Here is a 16,935-nt window from a genome sequence, read left to right on the forward strand (position 1 = left end):
TTCCAAACGTTTTCCTTCTAAAACTAAACACAGGAAAATGGCGATTGCATTAGACGTCACATCCTTTAGACCGGAGCGCACCTTGTTGATATTAATTTATGATGACGCAAAGGAATCTTCAAAAATGTATTTATTATTGTGTCATGTTTTGGGTGGTATTTTGTGTTATTTTTAGGTTTAAATGACTAAATTCTTAAGGATATTTCATGGCATCAAAAAGTCTTCTTTGTCAACTTCCTCTGATGTCATCAACTCTCGCGGACTCACATGTGGTATGTTTTCTTGGCGAACCGGGATCTACTGTCTGTGAGCGGACCAGGGTTAACCTTGTCATGTAACTGACACATACACGGACATATAGTAAATATGTATACATTGTTACAGTTGTCTTTATGGCAGATGAGAAGTTTACGACGCTTCTGTATGGTGAGACGGTCTTTTTCTGGTAGAGTCAAATGGAGCGCATCGCTTTCCCCTAGTTTGCAGCCGCAGCAGTACGTCTCAACCTCAGCAGCCACGTCTCTGCGATGGACAGCACTCTGTCTCAGGTCTGAAAAGAACGGGATCTCTAACTCCAGATGCTACCAAACTGGTCGAGGGGAAAAGGCTATAACGGCAGAACCGGACAACGAAGGAACCGTCCGGTTGGCCTTTGTGGATCCAGACAGAGAGGAAGAGTTTGTTTTCCTCGAGCAAGACGAGTCCGAAGACCTCGGAGACTCGCTCCCAAATCATCTGCGCATCACGGACACCATGATAACCAAAGATAAAGCGCCAGTAAAGTCGGACTCTGATTCCCCTCGCGGGGCCCTTGAGCAGCAAGCGCGTGCCCTCGCTGGGATGAAAGTCAAAGCGGACGAGTCGCTCATCGAGTTTCACGACGTCGGGTTTCTGGTGGAGGAGATCTCAAAGTCTCGGCAGAAGAGACGCAAGGAGCAGAAGGTCTACGGCTCGCCAGACCCAGACCAGCCGGCCAGCGACACGCCTTGCTCTGGCTGCGGAGCCCTCATGCACTGTGCGGACCCCGACATCCCCGGCTACATAGCCAGCGAGAAATACGCGCGTCTGGTGGATGAAGGTGCGCTCTCTAAAGCGACATGCCAGCGTTGTTACCTGCTCACGAACCACCAGAAAGCGCTGAACGTCACCATGTCCAAGGAGGAGTACCGGGACATCGTGCGCACGATAAAACCACAGAAAGCTCTGGTTCTCCTGATAGTGGACCTCCTGGACCTCCCCGACTCCATAGTCCCGGACCTACCGGAGCTCGTGGGACGCAACAAACACATATTGATCTTGGGGAACAAAGTGGATCTCCTCCCGGGTGATTCGCAGAACTACTTATCGCGGATCAAGAAGCGGCTGGTGCAGTATTGCGCAGAGGCGGGGGTCCCTGCTGGAGACGCGACAGACGTTCACCTGATCAGCGCCAAGACCGGCTATGGCATCGAGAAGCTCGTGTCCAGACTTCAGCTGCTGTGGCGCTACAAGGGGGACGTGTACCTCGTGGGCACCGCCAACGCCGGGAAGTCCACGCTCTTCAACACGCTCCTGGAGTCCGACTACTGCAAGTCTCGCGCTTCTGAATCCATTCGCAAGGCTACTATTTCCCCCTGGCCTGGTAAGGGTCCACACACTTCTGTGTGTGTGTGTGTGTGTGTTTTTTAACCAAACTGCTCATTCAGCTGACATTTTATTCTCTGGCTGTGTGTGTGTTCCACAGGCACTACTCTGAACCTGCTGAAGTTCCCCATCATTAACCCGACTGCGCACCGCGTGGAGCGTCGTCAGGAGCGTCTGCGTGTGGCGTCTGTGCAGACCCTGGACGAGCTGCAGCCGGAGGAACAGCACAGGCTCCACAAGCTCAGCAGACACGCCTACCTCGTGGGTAAGGAGACGGAGAGTGTGTGTGTGTGTGTGGTGTGTGTGTGTGAGACAGAGAGACACAGACTATGTGTGTGGCTGTCTGACAACAGTAGCTCAGCAGATACACACCTGAGTGTGTGTGTGTGTGCGTGTGTGTGTGTGTGTGTGTATAAATATGGGCACATAGAGCTAAAGATGAAGTGGATTTGTGTCTGTGACATCAATGGATAGAGCATTCCTCTATGCTCAGCTCGGTGTGTGTGTGTATTCGGCCCCTCTCTACGTAGACATCATTAAAACCATCATTAAGGAGGGTTTTACCTTGCTGTGTGTGTGTGTGTGTGTGTGTGTGTGTGTAGGACGTGTGGGAAGGACATTCCGCGTGGAACCACGTAAGCAGAAGGAGTTGACCTTTGACCCAGACCAGGAGAGCTATGGGCCGGAGGTAGAGGAGGAGGAGGGGGAGGAGGAGGGCGGCCGAGCCAATCAGAAGGCTGCAACTGTGGAGCTGAGCTACAATGAGATCAAAGACGCCCACTGGTTCTATGATACGCCCGGCATCATGAAGGACAAAGACGTGAGTGTGTGTGTTTTGTGAGTGTGCCTGTGTTTTCTGAGAGTTTATTTAATGGCTGTTGTAGCTCATTGTTACTGTCCTAGTGTGTGTTATTGGTACTGATGTTGGGGTTCGCGATAGATCCTGAGTGTGCTGTCGGAGCGGGAAGTGAAGCAGGTGGTCCCGACCGAGGCCATCACACCGCGCACCTTCATCCTGCCCCCTGCCACCTGCCTCTTCCTCGGGGGTCTGGCGCGCATCGACTACCTGGAGGTGAGCACTGACCCCTCATCTCTCACCTCTGACCTTTGGCCTTTAGAGATGCAGTGGGCATCACTGCCAGGTGCTCCCTGCCCCTCAGCGCAGGTGAAGTTAGACTAGACTCGTACATGTTGTCTTCCTGTGTACAGGTGAAGTGAGACTAGACTCGTACATGTTGTCTTCCTGTGTACAGGTGAAGTGAGACTAGACTCGTACATGTCGTCTTCCTGTGTACAGGTGAAGTGAGACTAGACTCGTACATGTCGTCTTCCTGTGTACAGGTGAAGTGAGACTAGACTCAGTGGCAATACAGTGTAATGACATGAAAGAGAAGTCTATATAGTTTATACTGTGCAAGTCGTATTGAGTGCCTGTGACTTTAATGCCGTGACGACCCGTGAGGCTTGCTTGATTCTCACGGTTTTAAACTAACTTAGTAGCGTTGTTGTGCATTGTGCATAAGAATATGTGAATGAAATTAATTATGTTTCCCATGTCATTTGGTAAAATAAATGCTCAAAAACTCAAAGAAAATCTATCTTGGATTATAGCAGATAAGTGTCTTGTATCATATCTATAATTTTGGTGAGCTCTACAATTAGAAAACTATCTCAGATGTAAATGATTGCGTATCCTATTACTCAAATTCAATTAAACCCACCAATAGGCTAGCTAGACCTTATTTGTACAGCCTAGGTATGTTAGCAACACAGGGCTTGAAAGCATTGCCTGTATCACAAACAAAAACGAAACAATGTGTGGAATTTATCTGGGAATAGGCCACTGAAGGTAGGGGCGAGCTATCTCGCTGGCGTGTTTAATTTGGTTCCTTGGTTAACATAATGTAGGCTACGTTTTTTTGCACAAAATTGCGTCTGCTAATAAACTTAAACATAAACACAAACAAGCGTGATCTGTGGAATCCCTGACTGCGCCTTCATTCAAAGTTAGCCTACTATTATTTGTTGACATGAAACCTGAACGAACGGCAGCTGTTCCTGAAGTTCACTTGCGTCTATTTTTTTTTTAATTAGGCAACTTTTTGCAGTGGCGCTTGAATTCCAGGAGCGCCGCTGCGCCGCTGATGAATACATTGTAGGGGAAACACTGTTGATTTTCTTGTTACATGAGATAAGTGTGTGTGTGTAGGGGACTCACTCGTGCTGGTTCTCAGTACTGGCGTCTTCCAGAATTCCTGTTCATGTGACCACTCTGGAGAAAGCAGATGGCATCTACCAGAAGCACGCTGGCAGAGAGCTACTCAAGGTGTGTGTGTGTGTGTGTGTGTGTGTGTGTGTGAGAGTGAGTGAGTGATTTGGAATACACCCTCTTTCGTGTTGAATTACAGTGAAAGTGTGTGTCATGTTTCTGAAGCATTAATTATTGTATCATGCATGTGAGTGTTTTTATGTTGTGTTTTTTAATTGAAGTATGTGTGTGTGTGTGTGTGTGTGTGTGTGTATATGTGTGTGTGTGTCATTTGTAATGCAGGTCCCTATGGGAGGTGAAGAGCGTATGAGGGAGTTCCCACCTCTTGTTCCCCAGGACTTTGAGCTGATTGGTGAAGGTCCTGACACCGCTGTCTGTGACATCAAGCTGTCATCAGCAGGTACACCAATCAGTGTGCAGCAGCTATAAACCCGCCTCATACTCAAATGCCTACACTCTTATAGACCTGACCCTGATTCCTGAATCAGTGATTCATTCAGCTCCTGTGAGATCACACAAGAACCAAATGAGTCATAGATTCAGGAATCAAATGGGACAAATGCATTAGAATTTCAGGAATCATATGAATCTCAGACTACAGATTCAGGAGTCACGAGTCAGGGAATCATGTTCCTGCTGTTTGTGTGGAGTTGGCCTCTCCTCCCTCACTCTTAACTCTGTGTGATTGGTTGCTGTGAAGCTGCCCCCCCCACCCTGACTGTGTGTGTGATTGTTTTTTAAGCCCCCTCCCCTGACCCTAACTTTGTGTGTGTGTAATTGGTTGTTGTGAAGCTGCCCCCCATCCTAACTGTGTGTGTCATTGGTTGTTGTTGTCCTAACTGTGTGTGTGTAATTGGTTGTTGTGAAGCTGCCCCCATGCTAACTGTGTGTGTCATTGGTTGTTGTTGTCCTAACTGTGTGTGATTGGTTGTTGTTGTCCTAACTGTGTGTGTGATTGGTTGTTGTTGCAGGGTGGGTGGCGGTGACAGGGCGGGAGGGTGACCATCTCAGCCTGCGATGTCACGCCCCAGAGGCTGCTGGGATGCATCTGCGCACGCCTCCGCTGCTGCCGCACATCGCCATGGTGAGGGGGCAGCGGATCAAGAAGTCGCCGGCGTACAAACCCTGTCGCCCCCCCACACAGCTGGACACCAGCCTCGCCCAACGCAAGGCCAAGAAGAGGGGTTGAGGAGCTCTGTGTGCGTGTGTGTGTGCGAAAAGACGAAGGGCTTATTGTGTGTACGGTGGTTCCGGAGCATCTCTGTAGCGGCCATGTTGGGTCAGCTCGTTTAATCTGCTGGCCAGACACCGAACACACGCAACCGCTCAGCGGAGCTGTTCATGAAGATCAACACACTATGCAGCCATCCAGAAACTGGCCTGTGTCTGGCGTGTGCACGCTAACCTCTTAATCGCTCACTGTATTATTTATACTGTAAATAAATGTATATCTTTTGGGAAAACGTGATTTCTTATGTTCATTTGATCATTTGAAGGTCAGCTGTTTCTTTGACATCACCAGTGTTGTGTGTGACACGTTATAGTAACGTAACTACTTTTTCGGGTAAAAAGTAGTATAACGCGATACTACTGAAAATTTGATACTGCTTTCTTAGCTGCGCGCTTGCGCAATAGTCACGAGCTCCACACAGTACGTGACAGAGGCTGGTAGCATGAAGAGCAATCATGGCTCCACACAGTATGTGACAGAGGCTGGTAGCATGAAGGGCAATCATGGCAAGCGAGAAGCAGCCGACGCTAACTATTGAGGGATGGAGGCATTCCCATTACTTCAAACTCGTAGAACCTGAGTGTAAGGTGTACACTGTGTCCTTGTGAGAAACTTTTGTCAACTGCCGTTAACTCAACTGTCAGCCTATTGAACAATTTGCCCTAGCTTTGCACCAATTTCAGAGGAGCCTGTTTAATGAAAGAGTATAAAGCTATAAAATAAGCCCTTATGTATTTTGTGTTCACCTATATACCCATAAGATGTATTGAGGCTGTTATTTGATATTGTTTCATAGGGCTTTAGTGGTGGTGTTGAAGCCAATAATAGCCCAATGTTTTCTTGTCAAGTGCTCCATTTGTGGCATTTTTTATAATAAAGAGCACAAAACAAAATATTTAGTTAATTAGTTATGTCCTCCATAGTAGAACTTTTAGGACATATTACACATTTACTTTTACACATTTAGGAACAGATATTGGGTTCTGCCCAAAGTAAAAAAAAAGTAAGTAAAAAGTTACTTAAGTAAAGTAACGGATTACTCTTTTAAAAAGTAACGAGCAAACACTACTTTTTAAAAGTAACTTCCCCAACACTGGACATCACCCACGCACACAAAGGATTTAAAATACACAACTTTATTGAGCTCACCATCTCATACAGCGCACCTTACACAAAACAAGCCATGGGGGGACATGGGGGGGGAGTCTGGGAGCACAGCGATTGGCTACTCCATCAGCAAAGCCCCAGGCCAGTGGAGGAATTGGATTACAGAGATTTGGCCAAATCTCAGCTCATTACCAAGACAACACAGAGTACATGGCATCGATGGGGATGTGGATAAGATATACGATAAAAGAGAGACAAGAGATAACACATTTACACTGCTGAGACGAGAGATAACACATTTACACTATTGAGACGAGAGAACACATTTACACTGCTCAGACGAGAGAACACATTTACACTGCTCAGACGAGAGATAACACATTTACACTATTGAGACGAGAGATAACACATTTACACTATCGAGAGACGTCTCTACAGGGGAAACGACCAGACAATGGCATGAGGCACATGAAGAGGAAGTGGGGGTCCTAACCGTCTACTGAGTGCATTTACATCGGGGTCAAAGATCACAGTTCAAAAGGTCAAGCCTGTTAGATCACAAGGTCAATATCTTCTACTTTGGTATAATAAACAGGAAGGGAATATTGCACCAAACATCCTACAGTGCAGTCTGTGTGTGTGTGTGTGTGTGTGTGTGCGCGTGTTATCATCATCCATGTTCCATGTTACAGTGCACATAATATAAGGATGAGGCTGTACTCAGAGACAGGACCGTGTGTGTGTGAGTGAGAGCGAAAAATGATCTGATTGTGTGTGTATGTGTGAGAGAGAGAATATGATCTGATTGTGTGTGTGTATGTGTGTGTGTGAGAGAGAAAATTATCTAAGCTTTGGAGGCACAGATGAGTGTCTGTGGGGGGTTGGTCAAGGCCACCAAAAACCACCACCGGGAAAAAAATGATTGTCAAAGCAGCGAGTAGCTCAACTCATTAAAAAAGAGGAGATGGTGGAAATACAAACACACACACACACACACATAAACACATCCTGTCTGGACAAGTTCACAAAAAACTGTCTTTGGAAAGTGGAGTTAAAAAAAAAAGAAAAAAAAAAAGATTATAATAACCCATCAGGAGTGTGTGTGTGTATGCGTCTCCTTTAATTGCAGTAATCACTAGACCAGACTTGAATCTGACCTGGTACGGTGTAACATGGAGACCTAACACACACACACACACACACACACACACACACACACACACACACACACACCCCGTCCCTGCCTCTATGGGTGCGTCTCACTGGGTTCCCTGTGGGGCGGCGGCGTCCAGGTAGTACACATTGACCAGGTGCCTGTTGAGATGGCGACGGTAGTCCATCTCCTGCGGAAAGGAGCGGTCACAGAAGATGCAGGTGTGTGTGTGTGTGGCCGTCTTGGTGTGTGTGTGTGTGAGTGGGGGCGAGGGCAGAGAGTGTGTGGGGGAGGGCAGCGAGTCGGTGGGGGTGGGGGGCACTGCCCCTCTCAGCCCTGAGTCCTCGCTGCGTTCCGAGGCGCTGTCGCTGAGCTCACTTCCTCCGTCGTGACTGTGGATGCCCTCGTCCTCCTCCGCCTCCGCTGGCGCGGGCCCCGAGGCCGACCCTGGGGGCAGATGCGGCGGCGACGACGGAACACTATCCGTGGGGGTCGGCAGTTGGTCAGGGGTAGGCAGGGGGTGCTCTGTCATCTGGGAAAGATCTAGAGCCGTCTGGGGCAGGTCTGTGGAAGGTTGGGGCAGATCTGGAGCCGTCTGGGGCAGGTCTGTGGAAGGTTGGGGCAGATCTGGAGCCGTCTGGGGCAGGTCTGTGGAAGGTTGGGGCAGATCTGGAGCCATCTGGGGCAGGTCTGTGGAAGGTTGGGGCAGGTCTGTGGAAGGTTGGGGCAGATCTGGAGCCGTCTGGGGCAGGTCTGTGGAACGTTGGGGCAGATCTGGAGCCGTCTGGGGCAGGTCTGTGGAACGTTGGGGCAGATCTGGAGCCGTCTGGGGCAGGTCTGCGGACCATTGGGGCAGACGTGGAGCCGTCTGGGGCAGGTCTGTGGACCGTTGGGGCAGACGTGGATTTGTCTGGGGCTGCTCTGTCGTCTGGGGCAGGTCTGTGGACCGTTGGGGCAGACGTGGATTTGTCTGTGGCTGCTCTGTCGTCTGGGGCAGGTCTGTGGACCGTTGGGGCAGATGTGGATTTGTCTGTGGCTGCTCTGTCGTCTGGGGCAGGTCTATGGAAGGTTGGGACAGGTGTGGAGTCATCTGGGAAGATTGGGGCAGGTCTGTCGTCTGGGGCAGGTGTGGGGTGGTCTGGGGCAGGTCTGTGGGACCGGTGGTCTGGGGTTGGTTAGGCGAGACAACTCTAGGGGTCTGGAGGGCCTGCGCGGCTAAATCGGCCTTGTCTTTAGGGAGCTGCAGCTGGTCCTTTGGGATCCTGATCTTGTCTGCAGTGATGTGAAGTCTGCTGGTTGAGGTCTGATGCTGGTAAACCGGAATCTTGAGTTTGTCTGCCGGCATATGCAGCTTTTCTGCTGGAGTCTGGACCTCCTTTTTAGAAGGTCGGGGTTCAGATGTAGTGACCAGGGCGTGAAATGGACCAGTCTTGTCTGTAGTAGTCTGGGGTTTCTGTGTAACAGTCTTGGTTTTTTCTCTGACAGCATGGGGTTTGTCTGTGACCGTCTGGGGTTCGTCTGTATTTATCTGACATTTGTCTTTGACAGTCTGACGTTTTTCTATGACAGTTTGGGATTTGTCTGTGACCGTCTGGGGTTTGTCTGTGACTGTCTGGCGTTTGACTGTATTAATCTGACGTTTTTCTGTGACAGTTTGGGGATTGTCTGTGACCGTCTGACGTTCCACTGTATTAATCTGACGCTTGACTGTGACCGTCTGGGGTTCGTCTGTATTAATCTGACGTTTATCTTTCTTTTCCTTTCTGTCTTTCGCAGAGTCCCGTCCAAGGGAGGGGCAGTCCAGAGCCAATCCCAGCAGAGGGGCGGGGCCAAAGTGGCAGGGGGGAGTGGTTGGGGTGGGCGGGGTTAGATCTGTGTCCATCTCCGCCTCCTTCTTGTCTTTCAGCACCTGGGTGCCTTTGGCGTCCGCGCCCGCACGGGGGAGGGGGAGGGCTGCGAGGGAACTGAGGGGGGCGGACTTCAGCTGGTCGGGGGTGGGAGGGGGCGTGTCACAGGAGGGAGGCGGGGTCTGTGCCGGCGGCTCCGGTTTCCTGCGTTTGGGTTTGGCTGGGCTGGTGTGTGTGGGAATTTCTGACGACTCAGATTTAGGCTTTTGCTGCTTCCTCTTCGCCGCCTTCCTCTTGGCTACCATGGAGATGTCAGCCGACTCACCAACGTCTACCTTGGCGGGGCTTGCAGCAGAGGCCGGGCTTGCCTGATTGGCTGAGCTGGTCTGAGGGGCGGGGCTTACAGCAGAGGCCGGGCTTGCCTGATTGGCTGGGCTGGTCTGAGGGGCGGGGCTCTGTTGGGCTTTGGGCGGGCGCTTGGCGGGCCTCCTCGGGGTCTTCTTCTCCACCCTTTTGGGACTCATCCCCCCATCCCTCTGTTTCTCCTGCTGTTCTCCTCTTCTCTCGCTCTTCTCCTCCGCCCCCTTCTCTCTCTCCCCCTCCTTCACACTCATCTTCTTCGCTCCTGCTTTCTCTCGTTTGGTTGTCAGTTTCACTTCACTCTCCCCCTTCTGTGTCTTCACCACTCTCTTCCTCTCTTTCTCCTTCTCTTTCTTTTCCTCCGCTCGGTTCACCACTCTCTCTTTCTTTTCCTCCGCTCGGTTTGCGCTCTCACTTCTCCCCCTCTTGGCGCTCTTGTCCCTCTTGCAGTTCCGCTTGCGCTCACTAGAGGGCTCCTCGCCCTCACGGCTCCTCTTGGTGGACAGGTTGATGGGCCCCGCATTCGCCTCGGCCTCCACGTTCGCCCTGCTCACCTCCGACAGGTGCAGCCTGACCGCGGGGGGTCTGGCCGAGACCGGCGAGGTCTCTGGGGTCGAGTCGGCCGGATCGTCGGGCTTCCTGATCTTCTTGAGCTTGACCTTTGACACGTCCATGGTGATGTCTTGGCAGCCAGGGTGGCGGGACTTGATGTGGTACTGTAGGTTGCACTTCTTGGAGGCCGCGTACTTGCAGACGGGGCAGAGGAACTGGCGCGGGTTCACGTGCAGCTCCACGTGCTTCTTGAAGTTGCTGCGGTCGGCCGTCTTGTACTGGCAGTACGGGCAGCTCAGAGGCTTCGGGCCGTTGTGCACCTGCCGTGCATGACGCGTCACCTCATGCTGATTGGCAGCCAGGTAGCTGCAGCTGTCACATTTAAACGGACGCTCACCTGAGATAGATAGATAGATAGATAAATAGAAAGATAGAAAGATAGAAGGAGGGAGAGAGGGAGAGAGATGGATAGAGACAGCGGTAAGATAAAGGGAGGCCAGAAACAAAGAAGAAAAGGAGGGGTGGAAAGAAGGAGGGAGGAGAGGGAGAGAGGCGAGAGGAGAAGTATAAGTGACACACTGGGGAAGCCTCTGATCCACATGCAGGAGAATCATGCTGAGATGCCACAGGATCACACACACACACACACACACACACACATATATTACACACACATACATACTTACAGATCACACCACATCACATCACATCTGTACACACATGCTTCTTACCCAAAACCAGCTGCTCCAGGGAAGCAACAACAGAGACAAACACACTTTTACTCACTGCATGTTGCCAACTTGCCATAGTAACAAAGAGCTGACCTTTGACCTGACTGGGTAAATATGGCATCTGAAGGATTGTGTGTGTGTGTGTGTGTGTGTGTGTATGTACCTACCTGAGTGTGTCCTCATGTGGCGGGTCAGGTGTGTCTTTTGGGAGCTGGAGTACTCACAGTACGGACAACGGAACGGACGCTCACCTGAAAAAAGAGCAAATGTCAACACAAACACACTTTTTGGTAACATATAGCAGTGCTGGTGAGTGTGTGTATGTGTACACTGGTGTGTATGTTTGTTTGTGTGTGTGTGCGTGTGTGTACACTGGTGTGTGTGTGTGTGTGTGTACACTGGTGTGTGTGTGTGTGTGTGTGTGTGTGTGTACACTGGTGTGTGTGTGTGTACACTGGTGTGTGTGTGTGTGTGTGTGTGTGTGTGTGTGTACACTGGTGTGTATGTGTGTGTGTGTGTGTGTGTGTGTGTATACAACGGTGTGTGTGTGTGTGTGTATACAACGGTGTGTGTGTGTGTGTGTGTATACAACGGTGTGTGTGTGTGTGTGTGTGTGTACAACGGTGTGTGTGTGTGTGTGTGTATACAACGGTGTGTGTGTGTGTGTGTGTGTGTGTGTGTATACAACGGTGTGTGTGTGTGTGTGTGTGTGTGTGTGTGTGTGTGTGTGTGTGTGTGTGTGTGTGTGTGTGTATATACCAGTGTGTGTGCGGATGTGCTGGACGTAGTTGTTCTTGCGGTCGGAGAAGTAGCAGCACTGGTTGCAGGTGAACAGCTTGCTGGGGAAGTGATTACGCAAATGTTTCTTCCAGTGGTATCCACTCACCGTGGTGTACGAACAGATAGTGCACCTACACACACACACACACACGTCAACAGTCACATAAATGAACAACAGCAGCTGTACTACCAGCAGACAGGCCATGTACAGACAGCTCATCTAACAACAACATACTAACATGTCCTTCACACACACACACACACACACACACACACACACACACACAGTAAACTCACTAAAGCACATGCAAACACACACACACTCACTTGTAAACTCACTACAACACACACGTACACACACACACTCACTTACAAAAACTCACTACAATACACACACACACACACACACACACACACACACACACACACACACACACACACACACACAGAGTAAACTCACTAAAACACATCCAAACACGCACACATTCACTTGTAAACTCAGTACAACACACACACACACACACACACACACACACACACTTGTAGACTCACTACAACACACACACATAACACACACACACACACACACGCACGCACGCACACACACACACTCACTTGTAGACGCGCTGCTCGTTGCCCTCCTTGTTGTGGTGCTTCAGGTGGGCCATGTAGTGGTCATAACGGTTGGTGTTGTAGCCACACCTCTCGCAGCGAATCACTCCTTTCCCATTGGCCATGCCCTCTGGCCCCTCGCCTGCGTCTGGGGCGGGCGCCGGGCCGGAGGCGGTCGCCGCGGCGGCGTCACTAGCGGGCTCCTCTGCCCCGCTGGCACCGTTGACCACGATGAGCTTCTTGGCACTGTGCAGGCGGATGTGGTGGATGAAGTCCTCCTCGCTCTGCGCCTGGTACTGGCACGGCTTACAGTGGAACGGCTTACGCTTCTTACTCGCGTCCGGCACCGCCACTGCCCCCTGCAGGATGGGGTAAGGCCTGCACACACACACACACACACACACGCACACACACACACACACACGCACGCACACACACGCACACAAATACGTCACACATGAACACACTCAAAATACCAACACATGCTTCACACGTCATGTTAAAGGTATACTATGCAGGTTTAGGTATTTTTGGCAAGTGTAGAGCTCCCTCTAGAGTCGTGATTAATTTATATATTACGTTTACCATCAAATTTGTTTTGATGTTTTGTGGGGTAGACCTTCACAGTTTTTATTTATTTAGTGTCTAGTGTGTGTGTGTGTGTGTGTTGCTCACCTGCGCTTCAAAGAAGCCTGTGCTGCTGCTGCCTTTGGGGGAGGTGCTTTCGAGGTGGAGAGATCTTCAGCCCCACCCACGTCCTCTTCCTCCTCGTCGTCATCCTCCTCCTCTCCTGCGGCCCCGCTCTCCTCTGAGGTGTGTGTGTGTGTGTGTGTTTGAGGCTGCGGCGGCTCCGTGTAGGTGTGTGCGTGTGTGTGTTCGTAGGAGCCGTAGCGCTGCAGGAGTGTGCTGTCGTCGTCCTCACTGTCGCTGCTGTAGTTGGTGGCCACCGGCTGCAGCTCGGCCATCTGCCGCTCTTCGCCGGCTCCGCCCAGCCCCTCACAGACTCCACCCATCCCGTCCGACGTCAGCGCCACATTGGCTAGCATCACCAACTGGGGGGCGGGCAGGTCGGCGTTAGGCCCCTCCTCCTCTTCCAGGCCCACGCCTCCATGGAACACCCCCACAGTCACGGGGAAGACCGCCTCCGCTGCCATGCTGGGTCAGCTGACAGGAAACAGGAAATGACACAGTGAAGGCTGTTGCCATGGTGTCACATCATGACATGAGGTCATGCATTAGCATGCATACATTAGCATATGTGTGATGAATATCATTAGGGCTTTCATTTCCATATTCATTATTACCTGAAACAATCATCTCATCCTTCACCAATTTCTTCATTTTATCTGTGTGTGTGAGTAAAGGCTTTCATTTCCATATTCATTATATCATTTTATCTGTGTGTGTGAGCAATTTCTTCATTTTATCTGTGTGTGTGAGTAAAGGCCAACATGCTCTGCCAGCGACATTGACGTCTGTGGATTTGACGCTCAAGAGATAGACCTTTGGTGTTGACGCATGTCAGACGCCACCAGTGGCCATTGGCCTTAAGAATGAAAATGAAAAGAAAAAAAAAAAACAGAGAGAAAGAAAGAGAGAGAGAGAGAGAACAAACATCTCCAATGTGCTAATGTGTGTGTCTCTTCTGAGGTGGGGTCTTTGTATAAACTCAGCAGAAAGCTGCTTTACTGGAGACTGAAGGTACACGTGTGTGTTTGTGTGTGTGTGTGTGTGTGTGTGTGTATACACTCAGTGGCTTAGAATGTGTCTGAACAAAACCACACACACACACACACACACACAGAGTTCTTTTCGGGTCATGTGATCAGGCTACAGTTGCTGCGGTGAGTCACTCACAGGGGACATGATAAGTAATGTTTAGCCTAAACAGGAAGTGACTCAGGACACATGTACCCCACTTCCTGCTCCGACCCCAAGGAGCCTCTCACACATAACACACACACACACATACACACACACACACACAAGCACACACACACACACACACACACACACACACACACACACACACACACACACACACACACACACACAGCATGAGTCTCTTAGTTACGAGTATAAAACAGGTGGTTGCACTTTGGGTCTCTTGGAGTTGACAATAACCTGCATGAGTGACAGTGACAATGTGAACACACACGCACGCACACACACACACACACACACACACACACACACACAATTTCCTTCTCTCATACCTCCTCCTCATACCACATTTTTCTCTTTCTTTCTCCTCACCTCTCTACCCCCCCCCCCCCACACACACACACACACACACCCCGTCATGTAAACAGTTGGTTGTGTCAGTTTGACGCCTCTTTCTGACCTCACCCAGCACTCCCTGCTGAGACAACAATGACACTCACACTGTCTTGTGTGCATGCGTGAGTGTGGGGTGGTGGGGGACTTCTCTATGAATGTGTGTGTGTGTGATGTGTGTAACATGGGGCGGGTAGTTAAAGTTAAGTGGATTAGAAGCTGTGGCCTCCCAGCCCTGACATTTCCCCAGCTGAGGATGTCTGATCTGGCGTTGGGCCGGCCTGACGGAGGTGATAGACAGCTTAACTGGTGGAAGATCACTTTGCCTTGTCACTCACAGAATGTGATTAAAACAGCCATTCTTACGGATTTGCATAAAACAGGTCTCACCGATTCCCCATTCTCTCTGCATTACTGGTTGTACCTGTCCCAGTGGGTGACTGTCTTTTGTGATCGATCACCCCTCCGTTCACGTACCCAACTGTCTTCGCGTGTGATAATCGCGCTGGCTGTTGCTTGATGACTTTGTTTTGATTAGTTTGGCTCGTGCAGCCAACCCTCCAACAAAAGGCCATCGCGCAGCACACGGAGCTCGCGCTTTCGGCCATTTTAGAACATTAAAACAGCAGCAAGCCGCACGCACGCCCATATGGCGGAACGGGGCAACATGACAATATGATGACATTTAACCATGATAACTTGAATTTGGAATCACGCTGCAAAAATGGCCGACGGAAAGTTTCGAAGCCACAAGAAACACCAGGTGAAAATCTGCGCAGCTAAAGTTATTTCACTTGCTCAAGGCCCCATCTCCGACGAACAAAAACTAATCTTGGTCTGTTAATCTACGTAATCTTTACTACCATACTAGTGAGGTATAGTTAAAAAGTGCAATGCCTAACAATTGCCTATTGTAGGCCTACTACGCGAAGTTTCTTTGAGCGTAGCCGTAGCCAGTAAAAGTTTCTGCCATGTTTTCCCTTCGATAAAAAGTCACTTTCCACGTCATGCTAGGAAAGAACTTTGTCGATAATAAGTTCCAACTTCACGACAGGGGAAATACAAATGCCATTACGCATTAATGACAGAAAATACAACCTAAGGGGGGGTGAATTCAACCGCTGGAAAAAAGTCGCTGTCCAGCAACACAACTGTGACGGTGCTCAACTCAAGCACAAGCACAGCTCGACACTAAACTCTTTTCCGGAAGCAGACAAGACTCTGTCGAGTTAACATCTCCAAAGTTACACAAACTCGAACAACCACACAACAGTAAGGGACTCGAAGTGTTAAGTAACTTAATCCAGAATATTTTCGAGAGAAAATCCCCAAACTATTGGTCTGAGCCCAGTGTGTGTGTGTGTTTGGCTAGCCGTGGTCCTGATCTTCGTGCTGAAGCCCTGGACAGCGCCTCTCCCTTTCAGCGCAACCCCCACACACATTTACACACTGCCTCCATTTTAAAACAGTTCTCCTAACTTCTCTTCTCACGCATTGTTGCCATTAACACCGCGTTACTTCAGCGATCGACCACAGTCGACAACTTACCGATCGAGATGGTCTGTTGCTTTTCGGCGATTTTTGTAGATCGGGATTTCAAAACTTTTCTTTCTAGAGCGTTTGTTCAAGGAAGTGCACGTCTCCACACATTCCAACACATCGCTGTTCTTTCGCAGGACGAGCTGACGTCAGCGCGTGAGCTCGTGCTTCTCCCGGGGCTGTCTTCGGTCTGGTGGTTTTATGTGCTAGGCCTACTAGTACTAGGATATACACTATTGTACGTTGATTGTTTTAAATTTTCTTTGAATGTGAAAAAGTCCCAAGGAAATTCCAAACGTTTAATGTCTACGTGAAGAGATATTGAACTCAGATATAAAATGCAAACTCAAACTAACTTTACCTGTTTTGTTGTTGATGATGTTGAGTTGCTACTAAGGGTGTAGTGGTAATAAGAGGTGGGTAAAGTTTAAAGGAACCGTATGTAAGAAATGTATTTCAATTAATCATAAAATGGCCCTGATATGTCACTAGATATTAAAAAATCATGTTCATTTTAAATACTTATATCACTGACAACAGTAGTCCGGCCAGGATATTGTAATTTAAAAAGTGAAGTTGCAGCCCTCAACTGATGTTGATGTTGTGTTTTTTCATGTCATGTTGTGTTTTGGCCTGATGCGCCACCCGTCACCTATCTACTAATCACAGGTCAGTAGTGTTTCGGCATCCGGGTTGGCAACCTCGAGTCAGGGGCGAGGGGGAGGGGATACACCTCTCTATAGTAATTTGAAAGTGATTGCAGTATCAGTTTTGGCCACATTCTTACATATGGTTCCTTTAAACTATGAATTCTGTGACCAGGTGGGCCTATCGGGTTTTTTTTAAAGGCATTC

The 16,935-nt window shown here is 49.7% G+C and overlaps 3 protein-coding genes across 3 annotated transcripts in view; 1 reads left to right on the forward strand and 2 right to left on the reverse strand.

Annotated features, from left to right (window-relative positions):
• Positions 1-32, reverse strand: part of polr2b (RNA polymerase II subunit B) — a 20,194-nt gene extending 20,162 nt beyond the window's left edge. The window contains exon 1 of the mRNA XM_076287136.1: positions 1-32. This exon is cut by the window's left edge and continues 98 nt beyond it. The gene's annotated coding sequence lies outside the window, so the exon portion shown is untranslated.
• Positions 33-200: 168 nt separating this feature from the next.
• noa1 (nitric oxide associated 1) lies at positions 201-5,889 on the forward strand. Its single transcript, XM_076287138.1, has 7 exons — positions 201-1,621; positions 1,724-1,888; positions 2,226-2,443; positions 2,564-2,695; positions 3,833-3,949; positions 4,175-4,292; positions 4,864-5,889. Exons 1-7 carry the CDS (start codon positions 367-369, stop codon positions 5,079-5,081), a joined length of 2,223 nt encoding a protein of 740 aa, XP_076143253.1. The 5' UTR covers positions 201-366; the 3' UTR covers positions 5,082-5,889.
• Positions 5,890-6,243: 354 nt separating this feature from the next.
• rest (RE1-silencing transcription factor) lies at positions 6,244-16,216 on the reverse strand. Its single transcript, XM_076287139.1, has 6 exons — positions 16,091-16,216; positions 12,941-13,429; positions 12,269-12,643; positions 11,633-11,784; positions 11,041-11,124; positions 6,244-10,539 (listed from the first exon to the last, which is right to left on the reverse strand). The coding sequence occupies exons 2-6, from the start codon at positions 13,417-13,419 to the stop codon at positions 7,490-7,492; spliced, it is 4,140 nt and encodes a 1,379-aa protein (XP_076143254.1). The 5' UTR covers positions 13,420-13,429; positions 16,091-16,216; the 3' UTR covers positions 6,244-7,489.
• Between the last annotated feature and the right edge of the window lie 719 nt (positions 16,217-16,935).

The sequence above is a fragment of the Alosa pseudoharengus genome, unplaced genomic scaffold (assembly GCF_046254945.1).
Source record: "Alosa pseudoharengus isolate Yale_2024_CS ecotype anadromous, Long Island Sound unplaced genomic scaffold, YU_APseudo_1.1 YU_APseudo_1.1_scf_16, whole genome shotgun sequence".
Classification (NCBI taxonomy): Eukaryota; Metazoa; Chordata; class Actinopteri; order Clupeiformes; family Clupeidae; genus Alosa; species Alosa pseudoharengus.